The sequence below is a fragment of the Mytilus galloprovincialis genome, chromosome 3 (assembly GCF_965363235.1).
Source record: "Mytilus galloprovincialis chromosome 3, xbMytGall1.hap1.1, whole genome shotgun sequence".
Classification (NCBI taxonomy): domain Eukaryota; kingdom Metazoa; phylum Mollusca; class Bivalvia; order Mytilida; family Mytilidae; genus Mytilus; species Mytilus galloprovincialis.
Genome location: NC_134840.1, coordinates 43995325 through 44022434, shown reverse-complemented (window position 1 = coordinate 44022434; position 27110 = coordinate 43995325). Strand labels below are relative to the sequence as shown.

General features: G+C 31.1%; 1 protein-coding gene across 2 annotated transcripts; it reads right to left on the bottom strand.

The window, feature by feature from the left end:
- Positions 1-26571, bottom strand: LOC143068028 (calmodulin-like). Of its 2 annotated transcripts, none has more exons than XM_076241769.1 (5): positions 26400-26568; positions 11838-11865; positions 8586-8729; positions 7811-8053; positions 1-1049 (listed from the first exon to the last, which is right to left on the bottom strand). In XM_076241769.1, the coding sequence occupies exons 1-5, from the start codon at positions 26400-26402 to the stop codon at positions 1018-1020; spliced, it is 450 nt and encodes a 149-aa protein (XP_076097884.1). In that variant the 5' UTR covers positions 26403-26568; the 3' UTR covers positions 1-1017. The 2 variants fall into 2 exon arrangements, with proteins under 2 accessions (XP_076097884.1, XP_076097886.1); XM_076241771.1 differs by lacking the exon at positions 1-1049 and adding an exon at positions 5051-5504 and having other exon boundaries at positions 26400-26571.
- Between the last annotated feature and the right edge of the window lie 539 nt (positions 26572-27110).

The window sequence follows — 27110 nt, the reverse complement described above, 5'->3', positions numbered from 1 at the left end:
TTATTGTCGAAATATTGATAACAGACCATTTTATTACCACTAATTACAATTGTTCGTGTCTTCGTTTCCATAATATTATTGTCGTCAATTAAAAGTACTATGTAAATTTGTCCATATACAATTCAAATCCATAATTCAGGCTGTGGTCCTGCCAATCTCATGTGGTATGCTATAAGAAAAACTAAGCAGTGGCGGTTACATACTTAAAATTCAAGGGGATGGAACTGTTTTATACCGGTAAAAGTTGAGATTTATTCGGGTTTTCCAAATTGTATTTACCATAGTATATATAGTTTGCTTTCTCATTAAAATGTCGGGCAACCATCTAACGAACCCTTCTTAATCCACGACTGACGAAAAAAATTCAATATCTGAATATGATGGAAAAAATGTATTTGTCATAAAACTCTGCACGGTAAACAATCTGTCGATTACATAAACATTTGTCTACGGAGATTTTTGAATTTACCGCCAGGTGTTTATATAACATGGCAGTCATCATAAAGTAATATGAAACAACACCCGTTCACATCTTCAAATAAATATTGTATGTTAATGACTTTATTTACAAATAATTGCGGTGTTTGAAGGAGAATTCTTCAAAGTATCTTCCTTACATTGTAGGTGATTTCGTAACTTTACCGAAGAATACTGATTTGGCTTGATTATTAAATTGCATGTTCGTAAACTGGCGTTTTAATTTGGAAATCTTTATTGGATAACAAAGTTTCTGGTATTCACGCATATGTTATAACTATGGACAGATTTTGCCGGTGAGTTAGTTATATGGAATTGACATGTTAATACAAGTCATTAACATAAGTTCTTTCTCTTTGTTTATTACTTTCTATTTAACCCAACTTACATGTTGACACATTTTGTACAAATACGTAGATTACAACATTTAGTATGACATTATTTACAAGATAAATGATAAGTCCTTCGCATATGGTCATTCGTTGCATGGATCAGAATAAAGTCATCCAACATTTCAGGACAATTGTAGTAGTTATCCTCTTATCTAGCAGGTTTCATCATTCTTATAAACTCTGAAAAAATCATATCGACATTACTATTATTAACATACATTACAATTCATTGATATATTTCAAATATTGAAAAAAGTAAAATCACAAAAATGCTGAACTCCGAGGATAATTCAAAACGAAAAGTCCCTAATCAAATGACTATTTCAAAAGCTCAAATACATCAAACGAATGTATAACATCTGTCTTATACATGTTATACTTGACTTGGTACAGACATTTTCTTGTGTAGAAAATGGTGGATTAATTTGGTGAGTGTATTGTTTGATCATATGTGCATGTACGATTTGCAATGAAATGCGTTTGTTAAATTTAGCTACTTCAAAGATATGTTTGGAGACGCTATATTTGTAACTCTTACATGTAATTAATTTATTTTCTTATCTGACATCTATATAATGCATTTGCTAAGAATAATGGCACACGTTTTGTATGTAAGTCATATTTACTTGAGTTTATTTTCTTCTGTTAAGCGGAGTATATCAATAGTGTAAAACATCTGTCATTCGTATATAACAATTGCTTTATATTCAGCCCCTATAAGTTTGATATTTTCGTTAGGTATAACTAATGGGTTTTGATTGTACCCTTGATGTTTTTCTTCTTGGATAAATAATGTATAGCTGTTGTTAACACGAGTAGAATAAAGAAATTTCCTTATAATGCATCTTTATATTTCAACTTTTGCTATGTAAATATCATGTTTACGCCCAACACATTCGCTTTCACAGTTATCAATGACATCAGATATTGAATATCCAGGAAGTTGTGAAAAAATAATGAAAATTAGTCATATAGTCAGTCACATGTCTATTGTAAAATGGGTATAACGGGATACAAAATGTAAGAGAATAAGACAATTTTACATACTAAAGGATTCAAAGATATCACTGTAGCTTTTAATTTAATTTCTGAAATTTCCAATCAATCCATATAGAATGAAATTCAAAACAGTGTGGCTGTGGCCATTGATTGACACATTAAATACATTCATTGACTGGGACAATTTACGTGAACGTTTGTCTGTAACGACCACTGTTCACGACGTACCTGTGGGGTCACCAAAGGTTTTTTAACGCCTTTAATTATAAAATAATTCGAAAAATTAATCAGGAATAACCTATATATTTTGATTTATATAATTGATATAAATCAAAACATCGTGTTATTTCTGATTAATTTTTCTAATTACTTTATTAAGATGTTGAGAACCTTTGGTGACCCCATAGTTTAAGTGTCTTTAAAAAGTACATAGTGAGCAGTGGTCGTTACATACAAACGTTCACCTAAATTCTTCCAGTCGATGGATGAATTTAATGTGCCAATCAATGGCCACAGCCACACTGTTTTGAATTTCATTCTATCTCAATTTAATTTTTATGTTTTAAAACGTGTAGATAAATTTGTCATATAAATTGTACACATGCCTTACTATACAGAAGCTAGAAAAAATGAGCTAAAACATTGCAATGAAAAGAAAGCACCATAGAATAAAGCAACAACCATTATTTGAAAATATATATGAAGACATTCAAGAATGCATAACGATTAAGTCTAGATAAAAGTTAAAGAAATAACATTTGAATATGTTTAGCTGCCATGTAAACTGACATGTAAGCGGCGTCATTATTTTATGTTCTAATATATCTCAGTGAAAAAAAAAACACTTTTAAAGTAGAAAAACAGTGTTCCATAAATTGCAGCTTCTATGCAATCATTTTGACCTAATTGTCAGAAAATCAATCCATCACAATCTATAGACCTTTCTACATACAGAATGATTCTTGGTTGGTCATTTAGATTACAATACATGACACAGAAGTTTGCTTGATTAATTCGAACACTTCATCTTATGAAAAATCAACGCACTGTATCATTTGATTATGAGTGATGGATCACCCGTCAAACATCAATACAAATATTTTAACCTATGAACCTTTATATATCACCAAAGATTAATTAAACAATTGATTTTCCAAGACTAGTAAACTATACGTCCCATACATTCTATAGTGCGTCTCATTCAGACATATTATCACACGGAAAAAGTCAACTTGAGAGTATTTTAAGTATTTTGGCACAACTTTTTGGAATTTTGGATCCTCAATGCTCTTCAACTTTGTACTTGTTTGGCTTTATAACTATTTTGATATGAGCGTCACTGATGATTCTTATCAGAAGAAACGCGCATCTGGCGTACTAAATTATAATTCTGGTACTTTTGATAACTTTTTACACCACTGGGTCGATACCACTGCTGGTGAACGTTTCGTCCCCGAGGGTATCGCCAGCCCAGTAGTCAGCACTTCGGAGTTGACATGAATATCAATTATGTAGTCATTTTTATAAATTTTCTGTTTACAAAACTTTGAAGTTTTCGAAAAACTAAGGATTTAATTTTCTTATTCCAGGAATATATAACCTTAGCCGTATTTGGCACAACTTTTTTTGAATTTTGGATCCTCAATGCTCTTCAACTTTGTACTTGTTTGGCTTTATAACTATTTTGATATGAGCGTCACTGATGAGTCTTATGCAGACGAACCGCGCGTCTGGCGTACTAAATTATAATCCTGGTACCTTTGATAACTTTTTACCCAAAACATAGACGATGCTATGATTAATTGATTAATTGATAAATTTTGAAAGAAAGAAAATTTTCAAATGACATATTAATCACAATGTACGGTTCCATTTATTATTGCATAGAAATAAATATATTGATTCCAAATATTGGAAGTGTTTATACTATTCCATAATTACTACATATTATTTATTACCTTGACATTTTAACACCAAAATATTTATTGCATGAACATGACATATTTTCTGTTGTCAATATTATCACTTCATCATAATTGCGCTTTTCGTAGAAATATAGAAGTTTTTAATAATAAAATTACATATAAATACAATTTAAACTCGATAAACATTTTAACGTATACACATGTACAAAGTCAAGATATCGAGATGTATCGGTCGTTCCTCTGTCTGTACCCTGCTCAGTCGATCCGTTATTATCGCATTACATACTTCAGACGTGCGCAGAACAAGAAAATCACAATGTGGGGGTCGACGTTATCAAGTTGACTTTGTTGATGTTGTTCATTCGTTTGAAGTGTTTTATCATTGATCTTCCCATTTTACTAGGGACTTTTCGTTTTGAATTTTCCTCTGAATCAGTATTTTTGTGATTTTATTTTTTTCCAAGTAAGAGCGTGGTCAACAGATACTGTAAAATTTCAGCCACTCGCTAAATTACCAACACAACTTTACAAAGTGGCTTTCGTCTTATATTGTACGATATCAATGCGTAGAGAACCCGATAAACTATACTAGTTTTGTATGTGCAAACCTATTTAAATATTATCATGCGACTGTTTTCTGTTTTTCAAGCACTGGTTCGATACCTCTGTTGCTGGAAAATCAGTCTTTGCGGGTAGCATCATCTAAATATGTCCGTTAATAAATTTTGGAATTATTAAGAAACTCAGGTTACACTCCTTCTTTCTTTAGACTTAATATGGGTTTGGTGATTTTAATAGGTCAGTTTTGGTCATAAAGCTCTTAACTGATTAGGTTCTCATACGTCATTGGTTTTCAAATATTCGGCTTTGAGTGTTTTAGATGAAGGTAAGTCCAGAAAAGCGTCTTAGACCAAGAACTTTATGACGTGTTGTTTTCATTTTTAATTGACAAAGATGGTTAGTTTTGCTACCAAAATTCGGTGGTGAATTTTGATCAATTATAGGTTTTTACTTACTTAATTAACAGTAATTTACATATTACTTATTCAACAGTAATTTACATATTACTTATTCAACAGTAAGTTACATATTAAAGTAATTGTTTTCATTTAAATAACATCTATGCAATTAAATAACATTTCTGTATCAATATTTCCTATTTCAGTCCCATGTAGTTATCTTAGGAAATCCTGCATAAGTGACTGAAACTACTACATGTACAATAGTGCTATGATATCGGTATTTCGGACAAAAAAAACCCAACAATTTAAAGTGTGTACAAGTAAGATGAAACTCAGTATTACCGTTTCAGATAAAGCTCGTGCTCGCAGTTATTAATAGTTAGCTGAAAGAAATCCAAAGTCAGGAGCCTATGGCCTTTGTTAGTCTTGTATGATTTTTTATTTTAATTTCTTATGTATAATTCATAGTTTAGTATGACGTCCATTGCCACTGAACTAGTAACATATTTGTTTAGTGGCCAGCTGAAGGACTCCTCCGGGTGCGGGAGTTTCTCACTGCATTGAATACTCATTGGTGTACCTCGGTTGTTGTCTTCTCTATGGTCGGTTTGTTTTCTCTTTGACACATTCCCCATTTCCATTCTCAATTTTATGTAGCTTAAAAAACTCATTATGTGTTTATAGCTTGCTGTTCGATGTGAGTCAAGTCTTAGTGTTGAAGGCTGTACTTTGAGGTGTTCGTTGTTATTCTGTGGGTAAAATGTTGAAATATACTATTATATTATTTATTTATGTATTTTTCTGTTTTTATAAAAAAGAAGATGTGGTATGATTGCCAATGAGACAACCGTCCAAAAGAGACCAAAATGACACAGAAATTAACAACTATAGGTCACTATACGGCCTTTAACAATGAGCAAAGTCCATACCGCATAGTCAGCTATAAAAGGCCCCGAAATGAAAATTTGAAACAATTCAAACGAGAAAACTAACGGCCTTATTTATATAAAAAAAAATGATCAAAAAACAAATATGTAACACATAAACAAACGACAATCACCGAATTACAGGCTCCTGGTTTGGGACAGGCACATAACTATCTTGCTTTTATTTGTACTGTATTTCTACCACATAATGTTGCTTTTTAAGAAATATTGTTTTCATATTTCTATATATGTAGGAGGTTTGGCTCGCTATAAAACCACGTTCAACCCACTATTTAAAAACATATACATATATCCTGTACCAAATCAGTTATCAAATAATTGTAGTTCATTTCTATGTATGTTGGTGTCGTTTTTGAAGCAATTTAGTTTTTCTGCTTTTCCTTTTTTTCTCATAGTTTATGTGTTTTCCTCAGTGTTTTTTTTTTTTTGGCTCGATATTGTTTCAGTTAAATCGGATTATGACAAGGAACTTCGGTATACTACTATTTCCCTATTTGACCTGTAATTGTTTACCTTTTACACATTGAGACATGGATGGAGAGATGTCTCATTTGCACTCATAAAGCATTTTCTTATTTCTATGTATATTGATATCATGCAGCTGTTATTTTAGAAAAATTACTTCATTTCGAGAAAATTCCAATGTACATTTGATACAGAAAGATTGAATACAGATAATGTTAACAGCATATTTCAATTCAAGTCATAGTTTCTTGTATAATAAGGAGGACCGAATATGGTTTCACAGCAACTTATTTGTAATAATATTTTATCATGTTATCAAGTTTTTACAAGTGGAAGGTTTAGCTTAAGTTATACAACCATGTTTAATTCATTGTTATGTACATATGTAAATGTCTGTATCAAGTTTGGATTGTGACAGTTGTTTTCCATTTGTTTGATGTGTTTGAGCTATTGATTTTGCCATTTGATAAGGGACTTTCCGTTTTGATTTTTCTTAAGAGTTCGGCATTTTTGTTATCGTATTTTTTGCGTACAACAACCCATTGATTAGCAATTGTCATTGCTTGATTGCTTTATAATATTAAAAGGTTGCTGTGAAATCACACTTATTAAAATGTGATTCCTGTAAGTGAGATAACACTTCCACACACTATTTGTCTTTGAATTAACGACATCTTAAAAAGTTTTATTACCATTTGCTTCAGACCTGATGCACATCATGCTTTTTTTAAAATTAAATTGTGCCTATATGCTTTATATTTTCGTGTTATGCAATTTTTAAACAAAACTTATTAAACATTTATGTAAAGATCAATTGATGTTATCATTTTAATGCTGTAGTAGATCATATCGCTTTAATGCTTTTGATTTCATTTTTAAACTAGGATGATCAGAATTTATAGAAATTGAAATAGAAAAGCACTACATGAAGTATGTAAAATAATGATTACAATAATATAATAATGATAAAAAAAAAATAAGGGGCTCACTTGAATCTATATTTATTTCAAACATTGAATACTAGAATAAAATTTAAGACTGAGATCTCTTTTTCCTTGATCTTGAATTATTGATAATTTAGGGTTGTTTTTCAGTGTCTCTCGAAGTGCTATTATATTTTGACCCTAACTAAATATTGGGTAAATATCAATATGCAAGAACTCTCCTGTAATATTGACTTATAATTCATCTTTGTTTGGCTAATTTTAGATCTTTTTATGCAAACCTATTTTGCCGTCTACACATTCTCTGTATCTTCTATTGTTGTTGTTTACCCGAAACATAAAAATGGTAAATCGTCATGGGAGGACAGAAACTTGTATGTAGATCTTGCTCTTTTGGTATTTTTTGCTTATCACAGTAATTATGAATTTACTAATGTTAAATGCTTAAAATTGATAAAAATCGTAAAAGTGACTATACCTCCAATACAGAATAGACCTATGAAGTCATCCATCCTGACGCAATCGTAAATCTCATCATTCTGATAAGTTCTTTTATCTATTATAATTGTGCTTTCAAATTGTTGATCAAAATAACACACCTTTTTGTAAAAGCAGGTAGGAAAAAAAAAACAACTACTAATCTACATGCTTTACCTTTTGGACTATTATTAGGAATATTTGAGTGATAACTATACAAACCAGCATAATTAATTTGACCGTCTCCATCCATGTCTGCTTCTTTGATCATACTATCAACATCTTTGTCGCTTAATTTCTGTCCCATATTTGTCATCACCTGACGTAACTCGGCAGCACTTATCACGCCGTCGCCATTCCGATCAAACATTTTAAAAGCATCCGTGATTTCCTTCATTTCTCTTATTTCAGAATATTTTCTTGCCATCATGTTTAAAAATTCATTAAACTCGATTGCTCCGCTTCCTGTATAAAAGAGATATTTACAAAAAAGATTACAAAAATGATTCTGTGTCCTTTCTTTCTATCTGTGTGTGCTCATAAGTAGCATGCATGTTCCATTATATCATATTAATTTAAATACAGTTGTTATTATTGAAATATACCTTGTACATGTATTATGGAGAGATTTTATAGGCTTTGCCTGTTGCTCAATACTTTTCATATCTTAATGAAAAAAATATGTTTAAAATAAAAAAAAAAAATGTTTTTCTCTGAAATATTTCAGTTCTTCATGTAAAATAACGTTTCTCTGAAATTTATGGTTAAAGTTAACTGTAGACCTGAGGTCGGGAAAATAAAACAGAAAGTGACAAAAGTGTTCTGTGTTTCGCAATCTTAGATATAACGTTTAGTGTAAAGTTGATATTCAAATTTGCAGAAATTGAATAATTACAATTTTAATCTGTTCACTATAGATCATTATACAAGTAAAGAATTATATGCTATGACGTGCATAATTAGAAAGTATGCATTCATGTATAAAAATTATTATTACCATCAGTATCAACGTCATGGATAATTTGCCTAAGTTCTTTAGGAGTAGGGGTTTCTCCCATTGATTTCATTACACTCTCTAATTCATTGGCTGTAATTCGTCCATCTCCGTCTTTGTCAAATAGTGCAAATGCCTCTTTCAATTCTATTAAGGAAAGCAAAATTTAATAAACACTACACATTCAGACCTTGCAATATATGTTTTGTTTTTCTAAACCAATAATTAATATAGTATTGAAAGTGAAAGAATACTCATACAGTGCTCGAATGACAAATAACTTCTACCATAGAAGTAGAAATTGGTTATTTATTTGGGAAGACGCAATATCATAACTTCAATAGGCACAGACAAACATTCCGTTGTTTCCATACGATCACTTTACCAAACTCACTGAAAAGTTTGGTAGTGAAGATGTCTACTGATATACACTGGAACAGCAGAAAGAAAGAACAATAGCAGCAGCGTCATGTTTCGAATAGGATTAGCAACTCTTGAACATAAAACTTGTATCTAAATATATAACATACTCTTTGACATTGTCAAATCTAAACAAGATTTTTTTCACACATCGTTGTCAATATATTGGAATTTTATACGACTGTCATACAAGTGGTGAAAGGTTTAGTTAGGTATAAACCAGGTTAAATCCACCCTTTTCTACATAAGAAGATGTTTGTACCAAGTCAGGAATATGACAGCTGTTGTCTATTCGTTTTATGTGTTTGAGCTTTCCATTTGTTTATGGACTTTCCGTTTTGAATTTTCCTCGGAGTTAAGTATTTTAGGGTTTTTACTTTTTGTTAAAACAAAATATCAGACATAAGTTTGTAATACTTTCATGACCTAAGTCATGTAAATCAGTTTAAATCAAGAAAATGTTATTTTTTTGTTGCATAGATGTAAAAAAAAAAAAAAAAAAAATCAAATCTATATTTTTTTTTTAAATATTCATGCATCATCTTCATACAACTCATCTTTGAACCCTCAAAATTTGTACCAAATGACCCTTTTACCACATCTATTTCATAATTGCTTTGTCAGATATATTCTTGTTATGACAACCTCATTTTTTAAACTAATTTCCTCCTTTAAAATGCATTAATGCATTTGTACGTTCTGACCATGCAGCATGACAGTTATATTGTATAACCTTATATATTATTTAAAATATATCTTTGAAATAATTGGAGAACAATAAAGTACGAAACATGAGTCGGCTAACATTATGTAGAAAAATCCATTATCTTCATCGGTAATCCATTTTAAGTACGGATTATTTAATGGTTATAATGTACAGGTTATTACGTCCCAGTTAATTAAGACCCCTCATCATATATCAGTTTATCTCACGACATAGCTGTATCCGACCTATTCTTCCTATAGGAGCGCAATAATTCTGCAATAACGGACTTGGTATTTTTAGAAAATGTCGTTCTGATTCTCATAGTTCTATTACATTGATGTAATCTTGTTGTGAAGCTTTCCCCAGTATTTCTATTTAAGGTGACAAATTGTATACATTTTTGATGAATAACAGGTGGCATTTACTTTATAATACAATTGCAACTATAAAAATATCAGTCTTTTATAACGTTTGACTTTGTTATAGATGATCATTTTCTGACATAATACAATTAACTCAAATTGAATAGTCATGTCAACATACTGATATTACTGATATCTCACTTCAGACATAACTGAATGAGGTGATCATTTACTAAACTACTCTTGAGAAGAGATAGACATATTGGTTTCTTCTCCAATATTTATTGTTAATAGACTAATGTTTGTTTAGTAGGGCAATTCATTTAGTTTCTATAAAAAAGAAAACATATCGAATGAGAAAAATAAAAATAGAGGTAGTCCAAAATATTCATTTTGTCTCGTGTATGGCATATGACAGGGGTGTGGAAGTAAACTCATCATAGATACCATGATTGACATTTTGTACGCTAGACGCGCTTGTTGTCTACAAAAGACAAAAGAAAATTTCAAAACAATGTTCAAAATTGAAGACAAACTGACAACGACAAAAAAGACATGGGAAAAACGAAATAAAGACATAAAAATAGTTTGTTCACAAAACACAGACTCAAGACTGAGCAACAAAAACGCTTTTAGAAAGCTAGGGGTGATCTAAAATGCTCCGGAAGGGCAAACAGGTTTTGTTCCTGAAATGTGTAATTTTAAATGAAGAAATATTTACTACATTGTGGCTTACATTTTCTATTAGCTTAGAGTAATAACGAGAACTCATATATTGGTATTTCATGTCTTCATTTCTTAATATTAGTTGTTTTTCTTTTGTGCTTTGTAAATAACCAAGTGAGTCAAGTAATTTCCAACTAATTTTTACAGTTTGTTCTAACGTTGTATTTATTTAGCACTGATCAAGAGCTAGCAAAGTAATAGGAACCCCGCCACATTCTGTATGTGCCTGTCCTAAGTGCAGCACCTGTTAATTCAGTGTCATGGTGTTTGGTTTATTTCTGTCATTTTTTTTTTCATTATTTTTAAGAGTTGACCCATGAATGCTTTTTCGTTTGATTTGTTTCCTATTTTGCATGCTAATCTCCGAAGATATCATCAACTCAATAGTAATAATTTCGATACGAACATGATTTATACATTGTACTTAGCTTTCTTTAAATGTTCCGTTGATACATGAAAAAATAATTAGACAACTTATATTCTAAGTTCCCCATGCAATATTTAACGAACGTTGCTATTTGTTTACAAATGTCCTGTTTAAGTCGTATAATTCATCATTTGTGTATGTCTTATACATGCTTTGCGTTCAAATCTTTATGTTTCAACGTTCCTGGTTACGATGACACCAGACAGTGATTCGAAAGAACTGAATTGACCAATAGTTATATTTATGTACTAACGCTAGGATGATAGTCATTTCCCAGGGATATTATCAACTCAGATATATCATCATGCATAGTTAACCTTAGATGAATTTAGCCCTATGTTCGGTTTTCTTGAGGAAGTTAATCCAGACACTGACACTCGAACGCACAAAAGAAATAAAGTGATAAAATTTGACGTCTCATTGGTCTTTTTTGTCGCATGACTCATGCTCTGATTTTTTAAACTGAAAACGATTTATATTCATTATCAATTTTCTGCAAAATTTATCAACAGCTTTAACATGCTTAAAGACACACACAACAGTATATTGTTATTAGGTAGATGGGAAGAGTAAGCTATCTCAAATATATAGGAAATAAATGTCGACACACGTACCTGCAATTTTTTCTTTTGATAGACGTTCCTGAAACAAAAAATATAATTGTTATTACATGTAAACAGTTAAAAAGGATCGTTTGTTTATATGAAAATTTATATTGAGTGAAACTTGCTAGTAAATTAAGACAACAGCTGTTCACCAATGTTTAAATATCATCATTCAGGAAGGCAAATTAAAAAAAGAATAAAACCGGAGGAAATCGTGTAAATTCTGTAATACCCGAAACCACGGTCTTCTTCGTGGTAGCGTTACTTTCTGTGAATGTATCACCAACCATGCGATTCTAGTATCTAAAGATTTTCAACTGAAGAACTTTGTATCTTTTCAATATCATTTTATACATAATATATAGATATAAGAAGATGTGGTATGAGTTCGAATATTTTAATTAAGTTCGACGCTATTAATCAAATTATTTTTTTTTTAATTCAACATTATAAGGTATGGGGAAATTTGGATTCAAATCCCCCCTGTATTTAATGAATGCTGTATGAAATGCTGAATTATTCGAAAACTAATGATTTTTATCTCTAGTAATAGATAGTCGTATTTGATCTTAAAACCCGTATTTTAAGTAGCTTTAAAACTGTTTTGATTCTAACGCCACTGAGTTTAAGAGTGTGATATCCAATTAATTGGCGTTGTCAGTTTATTTTTGACTTATTAATTTGAATGTCCCTTTTGTATCTTTCGCCTCTATATCATAATTTCCTGTGTATTGAAATATTGAAAGACTAGAGCTATTCTACCCCCGGCAAATAGGTATCATACCAGGCTTATAATTCAATACGCCAGGTGCACGTTTCGTCTGCATAAGACGCACCAATGACGCTCAGATCAAAATAGTTATATAGCCAAACAAATACAAAGTTGAAGAGCATTAATGACCAAAAATTCCAAAAAGTTGTGCCAAAATATGGCTGATGTAATCTATGCATTGGATAAGAAAACTCTTAGTATTTCGAAAAATTCATACTTGTAAACAGGAAATCAATAAAAAAAAATAAACACCAAAAACATGATACATATCTTTTTCTTAGCAACTTCATAACCATTATGGGAGATATTTAAGATAGAATTTCTGCTTCCCTCATAGTTATATTTGCTCCTTTATTGGATTTAAGTATATTCATAGGTGTTAATTTCTTGACATAAGCTGTATTATTGATTGTTCTGTAACAAACATATGTCCAGAACCAAACAAAAGTCGTAAACAGTATTCTGTAGTAATTTATCTATTTCCATTAGTTAATTTCTAAGGAACTTTCGTTCTCGTAAGTAACCTTTGTTTGTAAAAAATAAACCATACATTAAAAGGAAACACAACCTACTTAAGGAAGAACCACAATTAAGAAAGCTTTTAAAACATCGCAATAGAACATAGCCCAGCTGCGTTGTTATTGTGTAATTCCTTATTTCAAATGAATTAAACCATGGTTTTAGTTTCAGAAGGTATTGTTATAACGAGGACATAATTAAAAAACATTAGTTAGTGACAAAAGCACATGTTGACTGTCAATAAAATGTTTTAATGTTCTCAGTGCTGCAGATCCTTTCTATAGAATGAACAAACTTGCTTTACTATTAGACAGTAACTTTTTGAAATTACCAGCGGATATTACTTTTCCTTTTACAGTCGTTTAGTTAATGAAACTAGTCATGGTTATTTTCTCATTTGACTGACTAACTGTTGGCTTATTTAAAAAAAAAACGAACGAACTACAGATCATCTTTCTTTTTAAATGATATGAATTTCTGTTTTTTGTTTTTTTTTTTTCATTTTTGTTATGATCCTTGATAAGCATCTTCTTAATGGATTCATAAGTAAATTACTGTTGCCACATTAAAAAAATGACTACAGGTTTAAAGCATTAATTTGGTAACAATTATTGCTGCAAAACTAATTTTACAAATTCCTTAGTTAGTGCTGATTTACATGGTTGTGGCAGTATTGTGAAGTTCCTATCGCTTTATAATACTCGGACATGCTTAATAATGTTTTAATACTTTTTTATGCGTGCTTACAGAAGTTTATTCTAGGGTCACGTGTTGTGCTCACATAAATCATATCATGATTGTTGGTAAACCACTTCAAACGTTGTTCATCAGTTAATTTTATATTTCATTCATTTCTCTTAGTTTTAGTTTGTAACCCGGATTTGTTTTTTCTCTATCGATTTTAGGATTTTCTAACAGCGGTATAATAGTGTTGCCTTTATTATCTGCTGCAAACAAACGCATTTTTTTAAATGTTGATTAGTATTCATTTGAATCGTGTGTTGTACTGTCAAAACTATCTTGGAAAAACAGAATGTATTATTGTTTGATTTTTTAACATCTTGGGACATTCTACCTTTATATTTTTTTCAGGATATTCATATCAATTGCAGCAGAACAATTATCAGTTAATGTAACATCAAATTAAGCTGTCCAATAAATTAGGTGCATGCCAATTATTTTTACGTGAAATGTCGAATTAGAATAATAAACGCAATCTGATTACCTGCTTTTCAGAATGCATTGTTCTCACTTTTGGGGACGTCAAGGTAATTAAAAGATAATAAATTAATTAAACGCAGTGTAAAAATTAAATCAGTCATTGACTGGGTCATGTGTTAGACTAAAACTAAAATTCTGAAGTTACAAATGAGTATTTCAGAGTGTTTAGATTGTTCTTCAAAATTCAATTATTTATCAGTTATTCAATTTATTCTTCATAGCATCGCTACAACCTCAAACAATTTCCCCATATTCTGGATTACCAGGTACTGTCGGAAAGCAATCCGATCATAATCTGCTGTACAGCATTGCAAAAGTCTTTATCTGGACTCAGTCGTATCGTGTTCTGTAATTATCGGGACTCTGACGTGGGTATACTTGCAGAATTTTGTTTTTATTAATGGGACGGTTCCGACAAGTTTTCGGCAAAAGCGGTTCGCATCTAACTGTCGGGATGCTGGCCAACATCTCCGGACATTTCCCGATCCGTAGGGATCAGTTAAGGACTTACACGACTGCGTTCAAACAGTGATAGAACATTCAAAATAATTGTGGATACTAATCCAAGAGAGGGACGAAGGATACCAGAGGGACAGTCAAACTCATAGATTGAAAATAAACTGACAACGTAGCGTCTAAAACTAAAAGGAGAAACAGAAAAATGATAATACAGAAGACAAAACATAGAAAATTAAAAAGTAAGCAACACGAATCCCACAAAAAACTGGGGTGATCTCAGGTGCTCCGGAAGGGTAAGCAGATCCTGCTCCAAATGTGGCACCCGCCGTGTTGCTTATTTTATTATAAATCCGGTAAAAAGTCTAATTCGGTAAGGGAAAAGGGGAAGGGTATTGTAGTTACGACATAAGGAACATATCCGATTTCATCTGTGAAACGGTTATTTAATAATGGTCAACCAACTCGTGATGTCGTCCGTAAAATTTACGGAGGGATGTTTTCAACTTCACCACTTGGAACTCTTGGTTTGATAACATTCGTGAGCAGCAATCCTCTATTAACTATCAAGGAATTCATAATAGAAAATACAAGCCCGGGAATATTGTATCAATTGGGAGATATATATTCCGTATAAAGGCGCTGCTGTAAAGTTGCTACATAGAAATGGAACGTTCACAATTAGGAAGTTGAATTTTTTTCTTTTGTCATATAGTTTGGTATTCAACCGACCCTCATTGTCAATTTTTAGATGTAAGTCAAGATATGAGGCAGACTTAACTGTATCTGTAGTACTTTATCACTTTTCATGTCTCAGCGATGTCTTATCTCATACGGGGTTCATTTTCACCACAGTATAAACGCCACATTTATGATCATGAATTTATCGTCGGATCCAATTGATTCATATAGTCCTGTCGAATTTTCGTTTAATAACAAGTCAAATAAATTTACAGATTTTGTCAATCATATAAAGCATAATTACTATTGTTGTCAGCTTGTGTGAGAAACAGATCTTTTAACACCTCTTTTTGACAAATTTCATGAGTATTGAGTATTGAGAATCCCCGTCTCCGTCTGCCACTTTGTTCGTCCGTCTCAATGCTGGTTTTTCAAATGATAACTAGAGAGCTGCTACTTGAATTGATTGAAATTTAAATGAACTTTTTGGACCACAAATGACAAATACAATTCGATTTTGTCGTTTTCACTTTCACAAGTCTAGAGTTTTAAAATATACATGTTTGTAGAAAAAAATAGGTTTATTAATAGAGAAACCCTTTCAAAATTGAATGATATTTTTATGGGTCGTTTTAAACCAATACGCAAACAATTTCGAAAACTTGTTATGAGGTTGGGCTGATAATGTTGACTTTCTAATAAGCCTATTATATTTGTTGAATATTGACAAAATTTACACACGTATACATAACATTTCCTAAATTACATGTATATATGTATATTCTCACTACATGTTCAAAGGTCATAACTTATGATAATATTTTTTGGTATATTATTTACACAACAAACATACTTTTACTAACATATCAAGTACCAAGTTACTGTGATGAAATGGTTAAAATTGTCACATTTTCCCCGACACAACATTTAGACAATTAAGAAATTGGATATGTGTATGTTATGCATTGCTTAGCCTAGGTAAATGAATTTGGTTTATAAGAGCAAATTTTTTCTTGTATTACTAAGAGTAAGGTAATTTTGTTGAAAGGGGCATTAGCTATATGAATTATAAGAAGAAGAAAAAATTTTTTCAATCATTTTAGAAAGTAAAATAGTGAAATAATTACTCGCTCTTTGAAGCCAGGTTGTTTCAAATGTGTCATAATAATGAATTATTCACTTACAACCGAATAATTCGACCTCATTGAATCTGTATTCATGTAACCTTCAATATAACCCCTTAGATAGAGATGGCGTATAGAATAAAATACACTCGAAACGATAAAACATATTATCGAGCCCATGCGTAGTCAATTGTTATTCTAGTTTTTTTATAATTCTTCTATAGGTATGTTATACATCAAAAATCAGAATGTGAGTTTAATCGATGAACATGAATTTGACTGCCAATGCCTCTTTAATTACACACCATTAGATTATTCAAAGTTCAAAATGTGGAATTCTTGTGTAAATTGAAGATATTATTGAGTGTATTGATACTATTAAACGAGGAAAAGAGTATATGAATTCAGTACTCTAACTGTTACTTATATTTTTCTATCTTAACTAATGACGTGTCAGCTCTTATTACCGGATTCCTTGCGTTTTAATGTTCCTGGAAAGAACCTCACACTCCCAATCTTTTTCAAGTGTAATACACACCGTCATAATGGAAGAAGTCGTTGTGTACACTATAGTGTCGAATGAGTGCATGTTGTGTGAACATTTGAACTCATGCCGTCTTGGCTGTAGTAGCAATTGTAAAACATGTGACAAAATGCACATCGGAAAAATAACATGAAGATTTTTGTCTAATAAACAAAGCAAACGTTCGCGTGCTTAAATTGATTTTTCTTTCGAGTATACCGAAATGATCTGCCATGCTGAATTACATTTAGGTATAAACCCAATACCCTATTAGCCACAAATCCGATGTATGTTCATTGATTTAATAAAAAGATCGAAACACAATTTTCTAAAACAATAATTTTGTTCCCCAATAATTACATTTTGTTCGTCAAACTATATAATCTTTAAACTAGCGATTTTTTATTGCATTTATAAGATGGTGTAAGCCAAAATAGATAGACCTTATGAAAGAACATGTTTCCTGGTGTTTCTGCATTTATTCTGTCTTAACTTTGAAAAGGACGTTATTTCTGCCAATAAAGAAGGACAGATACGACATTACAAATTTTCTGTTAACTACACATGGTCCATGTTTCTATTAGATTATAGTTCAATAAAGGCAACAGTAGTATACCGCTGTTCAAACGTTAAAAAATATATTTTTTACTGCTGATTACTACAATTGCAGAACATGATATGTCCAAAAATTTATCAATACAATCATTAAAGGACTGTTAACTGGATCTGATAACAAATACTGTGGATATCTTTAATTTTGCGGACTGAGGAACACTTTCATTTTTGTGGATATTTGATTTCGTTGATGTGCAAAAATCTGTATTCAAAACACAAAATCAGGATAATAAGACATACAGAACTTAAATGTAGATTCAAAAAGGAAAAGTAAAAAAAATCCAAAAGTAAACAACCAACGGACTCAAATGAAAAAAAAACACTGCCATATTCTTCCTTTCGTAGAGGCATTTTCCGAAAGAAAAAATGTTTTTTAGAAAACTCATCTCTGGCTCTAAATTAACAAGACCAATCAGAAGATTTAGATTTTATATCGTTCATATAAAGGTTTACAGTAACATCTTGAAATCCTGGATGCAATATATTTGGTAGAGGTATATCAAATGAAAAGTGTAGTTTATCTTAAAACAAATGAGAAATATAGGGCCACATAATAATAGTTGATAGATTAAGCACGAATAATCCGGGACATCTTGCACGGCATATTCTTTGGAAGGGCGGTGGGTTAACATTGTTATTTACAATCTTTCGTTGTAAATTGATATTTCAAATGATGTCGTTGTGTATGCCATGGTCATTGTTTTTTTTTCTCTTATAGTATGAATATACGGTTTACTAAATTACTTTTCACGGAAATTGTGCTCGTAACAAGCGCAGGTCATTAGTCAGTCCCCTGACACCAATTCTAATGGTTATTGTACTGTTATTAAAGCACGATATCTAAACCTACATAACTTCCGAATTCTTACAGATGATGGTTAAAGTTTTCATCAAATCTCTATTAGATTTTCAAAACCTATCCACTGTTTTCCTGTCCTAAACATGTTCGCTACATGAATGCATATAGTTGTTAAAGAAAAAACCGAATGTCTTTTATTTGATTTATAGGCACTATTTACATCATCAATTTGATTATACTATGTTACAATACTAAATGTACTACATAATTGATGATTTCTATTTGGTATTATCCTTTTGACACCTGTAGAAATCCCTTAGAGATATCAATTTGGAAACATCGTTAAACATACAGGTTGTAATTTTCAAATACTGTATGCAACAAATTAGGATTGTCGTTATTATACATAGAATTTGGAATACACTTACGGCTGATAGGTTCTATATTACAGCAAGATGAAAATAGATTTATAAACAAAACAGTTAGTCTAAAAATCAATCCAGAACAATTAATAATTAACAATATATACACACTTAATTCAGTTATAAGACCCTTGCTATTGAAATCAATGGAACTTTTGTCGATTGAGCTATAACTTGTGAAGAAGATTTAATGGAGAATTATCTTTACTCTTTTTTGTTCATATGCAAAACAAAAAAAGTATGGCGCTTATATAAGGGAAAATGATGTAACGATGCTTTTGAATTAACAAAAAACTCAGTTGAAACCTTTTTTTTTCAGGTTTTAATGAAAATTAGTTTGATGTCAAAACATGGAATTATAATATTTGCAAAACTGATACCTTTTTTTATTCTTTTAATGGATGGATGTCTTATATTTTCCAAAAGTATTACAGGATTTTTCTATATTCATCAAACTAAATATAGGAAATTTGGAACTTTAATACCTAAATTTAAAGTTTGAGATTTAAATTTCAAAACTCAAAGAGTCTAATAAGAAAGCAATTACAATGACATGAAAGCTGATAAAAGAAAGGTCAAAGGTACAAATTACAAAATGTGGTGAGGGTATATGTATTTGCAGGTGACCGACTCTTCCCTTAGCTTGACAGTAATTACATCAATAAATTTTAAAACGTATAAACATTTGTTGAAAAGGGATTGATTCATTGTAGAATGAAATTCAAAACAGTGTGGCTGTGGCCATTGATTGACACATTAAATTCATTCATTGACTGGGACAATTTAGGTGAACGTTTGTATGTAACAACCACTGCTCACTGTGTACTTTTTAAAGACACTTAAACTATGGGGTCACCAAAGGTTCTCAACACCTTAATAAAGTAATTCGAAATAACATGATGTTTTGATTTATATCAATTATATAAATCAAAACATAAAGGTTATTCCTGATTAATTTTTCGAATTATTTTACAATTAAAGGCGTTAAGAAACCTTTGGTGACCCCACAGTTTAAATGTCTATCGTAGGTACGTCGTGAACAGTGGTCGTTACAGACAAACGTTCACGTAAATTGTCCCAATCAATGGATGAATTTAATGTGTCAATCAATGACCACAGCCACATTGTTTTGAATTTCATTCTATCTAATTAATTAGATAAAACTATATCAATCTTTTACCAATTATTAAAATGTTTTGCAAATGTTACATTAATTTTTCCCTAACAGAAATGACTACTGATAGGGCATTTTTACGATGGCTCTCAATGTTGAATATCGGACTGCATGAGATACTGATTTTAATCTCTGAATTATTCAATTTCAAAAGTCGTATTCAACCTTCAACACTTGAATCTTCAGTATCAATATCGAATCTCGAATGATCGTTATAGGTTTTCTTGGTGTGCGCACAAAAGCAGGTTTAAATCATGTACATTATATGCTTTCTTGATTCCTTAAATAAATTGCGCTGTATTATGAGAAAATACCTTACCTATGAGTAATTGTAAATAAAGGCAACAGTAGTATACCGCTGTTCAAAACTCATAAATCCATGGACAAAAAACAAAATCGGGGTAACAAACCAAAACCGAGCGAAACGCATTAAATATAAGAGGAGAACAACGACACAACATCGAAACGCAACACACACAGAAACAGACCAATCATCAGACAAAACACCACGAGAATAACAAATGTAACATGAAAACCAAATACATGAATTTGGGATAGACAAGTACCGTGCCACGTCTTATCTCAATATCTCAAAAATAAGAGAAAACACAAACGACTCAACGTTAAAATGCAACACAAAGAGAAACGAACAATATATAACAATGACCATCTTCCTGACTTGGTACAGGACACTTTTAAAGGGGAATAAAAGTGGTGGGTTGAACCTGGTTTTAAGGCATGCCAAACCTCGCACTTTAATGGCAAAGTTAAATATAACATTGAAATGACAACATAATATTACAGGACTACAATACAAATAAATAGGAGAACATATTAGACACAGAAAAACATGATTAATAGATAACAAAAAGCATCAGGTTTAAAATTCAATACGCCAAAAACGCGCCTTGCCCACACAAGACTCACCAGTGACGCCCAGATATAAAAGATCGAAAGTGAAAAAAGTACAAAGTTGTACAGCACTGAAGATCAAAAGTAGAAAAGGTTTCGCAAAATACGGCATTGTTTTTATGCCCGGGATAAGAACATTCTTATTATATAGAACAATTCATGCTATTGCAAACAGTAAATTTTATCAAATGAATATGAAAGAGATATACACAAAGAAACTAAAGTATTAACTAATTACAGAAAACTAAACCTGAATACATAACGCCTAGATATAAAAGATCGAACGTGAAAAAGGTACAAAGTTGTACAGCACTGAAGATTAAAAGTTGAAAAGGTTTTGACAAATACGGCATTGTTTTTATGCACGGGATAAGAACATCCTTATTATATAGAATACTTAATGCTATTGCAAACAGTAAATGTTAACAAATGAATATGAAAGAGATATACATAATGAAACTGAAATATTAACTAATTACAGAAAACTAAACCCAAGTTTATCACAAAATAGACACACATCCGAATCAGTCCAAGCGTCAACGTAATTAAAAAAATTGTGACGTCACATACGATGGCGAAAAGGCAGAAACGTTATGCCACATTTGAATTTATGAAATTTAGAAACAGCATGACGTCACATATGAAAAACTATCATTCAAAAATGAGATAGAATTAGAATTGATTTAGAACTAAATACTGATAATTCATTTAAACAAAATGCATATTGCAATACTTATAAATAGCAATTAACTGTAATATATATATGTCCAGTTTGTTATGAATCCAACTTCAAACGTAAATAATCGTACAAAATTTAATATAATTAATAAAGAGGAGGTGGTTAATTTTTCTATACGTCATACCTAAATATATAATAAGAAGACGTCAACACATTTGACAAAATCTGATGAGAATTACAAATATAACATTAAACATGTAAACTAAATACATGAATTTGGGATAAACAAGTACAGAAACACGTCTTATAGTAATGCGAATTCACATTCAGCAAAACGGTCACAATCGGGAATAAGTCACGTTTGGTAATTAAAAGATTAGACGACATAATGACAAACCACAATCTACCATGTGGTAAAAATGTCCTTAGCTAGTTTGGTTAAAGAGACATTATATGGATCAACCAATTCGTGATGGTGTCCATAAAATTTACGGAGTGTCAATTTTAATCTGTCCTCCTCATAACTTTGTTGGAGCAGTTTCTGCGTAAGGAGCACACTCCTGTATATGAAGTCCGTATAGTGTGAACAAGCACGTGAATAACGTATCAATTGTGATATGTAAACACCATACGAAGGGGCAGAGGGTATGTTACTGCTGAGAAATGGGAAATTGATAATTGGGAAGTTGAAATCGTCCCGTTTATCATAGATTTTTGTGTGAAGTCGTCCATCTACGTCAATATTGAGGAAAAGATCAAGGTATGAAGCAGTCCTTCTAGTATCAGTAGTATCCTTAATTTCAAGTTCACTGGGATATATGAGATGTAAGTATTGGCTGAAGTATGGGTTGTTCAACGATAAAACATCATCAATATATCGAAAAGTAAAATTAAAGAATTTCGCAAGGTGCTTTTTCTTTTTGTCTTTTAGAAGGTTCTGAATAAATTCTGCTTCATACGAATACAAAAACAAATCAGCCAGCAGGGGTGCACAATTAGTACCCATTGGAATACCGACTGTCTGTTGAAATATAAATCCTCCAAACTCAACAAATATATTGTCGATCAAAAAGTCCAGCATTTTAATAATATCATCTTCAGTATATTTTCTGGAAGATTCAGTGTGATTCTTCACAAAATATGAAGTATTGTATCCCAAAACAAGAAATTTGTATCTACGATTCCCATTTTTATAGAAAAAGCTCTGTTTTATGAGTTGGTGAAGTCGATCTTTCAACTGAGCATGGGGAATAGTAGTATATAGCGTAGAAAAATCAAAAGTTTTTATGTTGCTGCAAAATTGCAAAGATTGTGATCGAAGGTTAAGTAGTAGATCTTTCGAATTTTTGAGAATCCACATCTGGTTAACACCACTGGTAGAATATATCTCCTCACAATATTTTTGAAGCCCATCTTTAACTGTAGAAAGAATAGTAGTCAATACTTTAGAAAGATGTTTAGTCGAACATTTTGAAGACCCAGCTATGTATCGTTCTTTATATGGAGTAAACTGCGGCAAAACACTTCTTTTTAGAGTAAACATTGATTTTTGTCCTGGCGTACTAAATTATAATCCTGGTACCTTTGATAACTTTTTGTATAACAATCAAATGACCAATATGAAAAAGGATTTTTTCTTTAAAAAAATTAAGAATTTCTGTTTCAACGGATGCAGAAATAGAAAACAAAAGATTTTGTATTGCATATTATTTGTTTACAACTGTTTTAATAGGCGTCAATGCAAAAATAGCATCCCCGTTGATTGTCATAATTGCTGCTTATTAGGGCAATAGTAAAATAACTTGTAAGCACATCATATTTTTGTTTTGACTTACTTTTTTGATACCACAACAAATGTGAAGCTTACATAATTAAATGAGTCTTTCCTAATGCCGTCTCTTGGATCTGTTTACTAAAAGTAGAGAAATTTCTGCCTATTTTTTTGTAATGAGTAATATTGGTTAGCTGACCAGTAACAAAATAATAGTGTTTTTAGCACCTTACAAAGCAATCTTCGCCTTTGAGCTTTCGTTCGACAAAAGTCTTTGCTACAAACTTTATAGACGTCGATTCAATCTGAGCGTCACTGATGAGTCTTATGTTGACGAAACGCTCGTCTGGCGTATAAAATTATAATCCTGGTACCTTTGATAACTAAAACATTGTTATGCTGTTCTTCATGATTTATTGATAACACCAGGTTGTCCTCTATAATTATCAACGAAACCAAGCTGTAGTTCAATTGATATTCAAGAAATAAAGTCGTTTTCTAATGGTCGACTTTGAAGATCCTACTACTCTGATGTAGTGTTCAACCTTTTTCGCCTCTAATATGCCTGAGAAGTATCTGATCGTTTATGACGTCTTTACACTAAATCCGTTAAATGTTGGATGTGTACTGATTGATATTTTAGTCTTAGATGGTTTTTTTTTTATGTATTTCTATTTTATCCATCTGATGATTTAAGTCTTTTTCAACTGATTTTTAAAGTTTGTTCTTATGCTGTACTGTTACAAAACTGTTATTACATTTACATTTATTATATTTGTCGTTTAGGGACCTGTAATCGCTGATTATACGGTATGAGCTTTGTTCATTGTTGAAAACCGTACGGTGATCTATAGGTTGCACTTTGTAAATACAGCTGTTTCTCGAACCACGTCTCTTTTGGGGAGATTTAGAATATTCATAGATAATTTATTTTGTTTACATACTAGTTCCCAGTTCTGATCTGTAGGTTGCATCTCAAAGAGACATAACTTGTAAATGTTACCAGTAAATATACATGTGAACATTGTTTATATTGAAATATGTGGCAACCCTACATTCGGATATTGGTAGTTAAGAAATTTAGTGTTAGTTTAAACTCTTAGAAGTTCGGGCATATAAACGTTGAAAATATGCCGCACAGCCCTATATTTTGACCTTTGAAAAAAATAGTAGTGCATATGAACTTTCCATTCTAGGAGATAATTTTGTTTCAAAAATTTCATAGTAAAAGTGGTACAGTTTTAGCCGTAAAGGGAGTTCCTATGGGAAAATGCATTGTCAATATTTACAGAAATGCAACCTATAGTTGGAAATTTTTATGTCATTTGGTCTATTCTTATTTTTATATTGAGAGTGTGCACAAAATATTAACCAATCAATAGACAACTTTCGGTTTCGATGCATTTCCATTAAAAAAAGGTTTTAATGTTTCCATTAAAAAAAGGTTTTAATGAACTGCATTCGTGCGTTTAGCTGCATCGTTACTTCCGTTTCCATGTTGAGCTAGTGATTGGAAAACTATGATGCTACCTTGCACGAATTATTCGGCAAATGAATTCTTATAATTGACCATCTCATTAGTAAATAGTTACCAATTGCAAAAGAACCAGGATTATAATTTACTACTCCAGACGCGCGTTTCGTCTACATAAGACTCATAAGTGACGTTCATATCAAAATAGTGATAAAGCCAAACAATTACAAAGTTGAAGAGCATAGAGGATCCAAAATTCCAAAAAGTAAATTGTGATTAAGTACTTACAGAACAAACATTATTTGTAGTTTATCCTGCACAATTACGACCCCTCTATATAATAGACGAGTTTTTTCCGGTGAAGGAAAAACTCGAAAGTGTCTATTTAAGTAATATATTTTGTTTTGTGGCGTTGTTTCACTTTGTAATTGAGGTGAATTCAAATTATCATTTTTATACGTTATTATGTAGAATACTTGAGACGTTCAATCAACTTTCCACTGCATGCACATATGATCTCCTCAGTATATTTCATAGAGTCAGTGGTTGATTAATTATAGCCACAAGAGTAAAATTCGATATCAAACAAGTATCAACGTTTTATAGATATAAGAAGATATGGTATTAGTGTCAATAAGACAACTCTCAATCTAAGTCACAATTTGGAAAAATATAGGTCAAAAGTGTTGACTGTTTATACTCTCGTACAAACAGTGTCAACTTATACAATAATCAAAATAAGAAGTTGTATTGGTCTCATATATTTTAGAAATGCATGCAAATACGTGTTCTGATAGGCGAACAAAATGTTAAGCCTGTATCTATGATGAGTGAGATTATAATAAAAGAAAGTACAACGAGCAAACACAAACAAGTGAATACCATATTTATTCCTTTTCTTTTTTGTATAGGTTTAAGGAGTTTGTTTTTAAATATAATTCTTTTTTTCTCTTTTGATTACTTATGGATAGAAATGAAAATGTTTGTTATGAATAGCAAAAATGGTATTCAATAATTCAAAAAATACATGTTTGGTCATTAATGGGTTGTCGTAGAAATTTACGTTACCATTTAAGTGTTCATTAATTTTTAAGCAGAAGTAAAAATCACTTTCTTTACTAATAGACAACCAAACAAAAGTAAATTCAATATTAATGACATATTTTTAAAAACTCATTCATTATATATTTATAAATGTTTTGACGTATAGTTGTTAGGAGAGCATGCATGGTAAATGGTTTCGTATACTAGGCCTTTTCAAGTCATTTCAAATAAAATTTAATTCTGATTGTTAACCTTTGCAAAACAACTTGCATATTTGAAGTCATAAATCGATATGAATAATTTCTTTTTTCAGGAGGTTCATCTTTCAAAACCTGTTTTTGTGTCTATGAATGAAATATTGCTTACATATAAAAAATGAACTTACCATAGTAGTAAATATTATCTCTTTTGTCTTTTCAATTTCTACACTTCTTTGGACTTAAATATTTTCTGGAATATCACGTGATGTGATGAAAAGTTTCTGATTGCTTAATTTAGCATTTAGTGTTAACGACGTCAAACTTCTCTACAAACGTTCAAGCTATATGGTTTTTGTTGTAGCTAATTCCATCAATATCTGACTTAACTTATAATGATACATCTCAGAAGATTGCCAATCAATGCATGTAAAAGACGATATAAGTGTTAGATGAACTGTGTAAATATTTAATAATTAATTAATACCAAAAACAGACACAATATAGTTTAATTCATAGAGAATGCTTTCGTTACAGTTAGATATTTAGTCGGAATAATAGTTCTGCTCTTAACAGACTACTAAACATTGTATCATAAAGTTATTTTTGTATTGTAGTAAATGAAATGCAGGAATAGAAATAACTGATAATTTATATCTATATATGCATATTATTTACTTTTATAAAATTGAAGGATAATTTATATCTATATATGCATATTATTCACTTTCATAAAATTGAAGGATTTTTTTCTAAGGATTTTTTTCTAATACATCGGTAAAAGTTTATATAATATGTCAACAGTATTCATCCCATATCCCCTTTTTATCGAAAAATAACAATAATTATGAGAAATTTATGTTATCACTTTTAATTTAAAAACTGGACAAAGGCTGCCG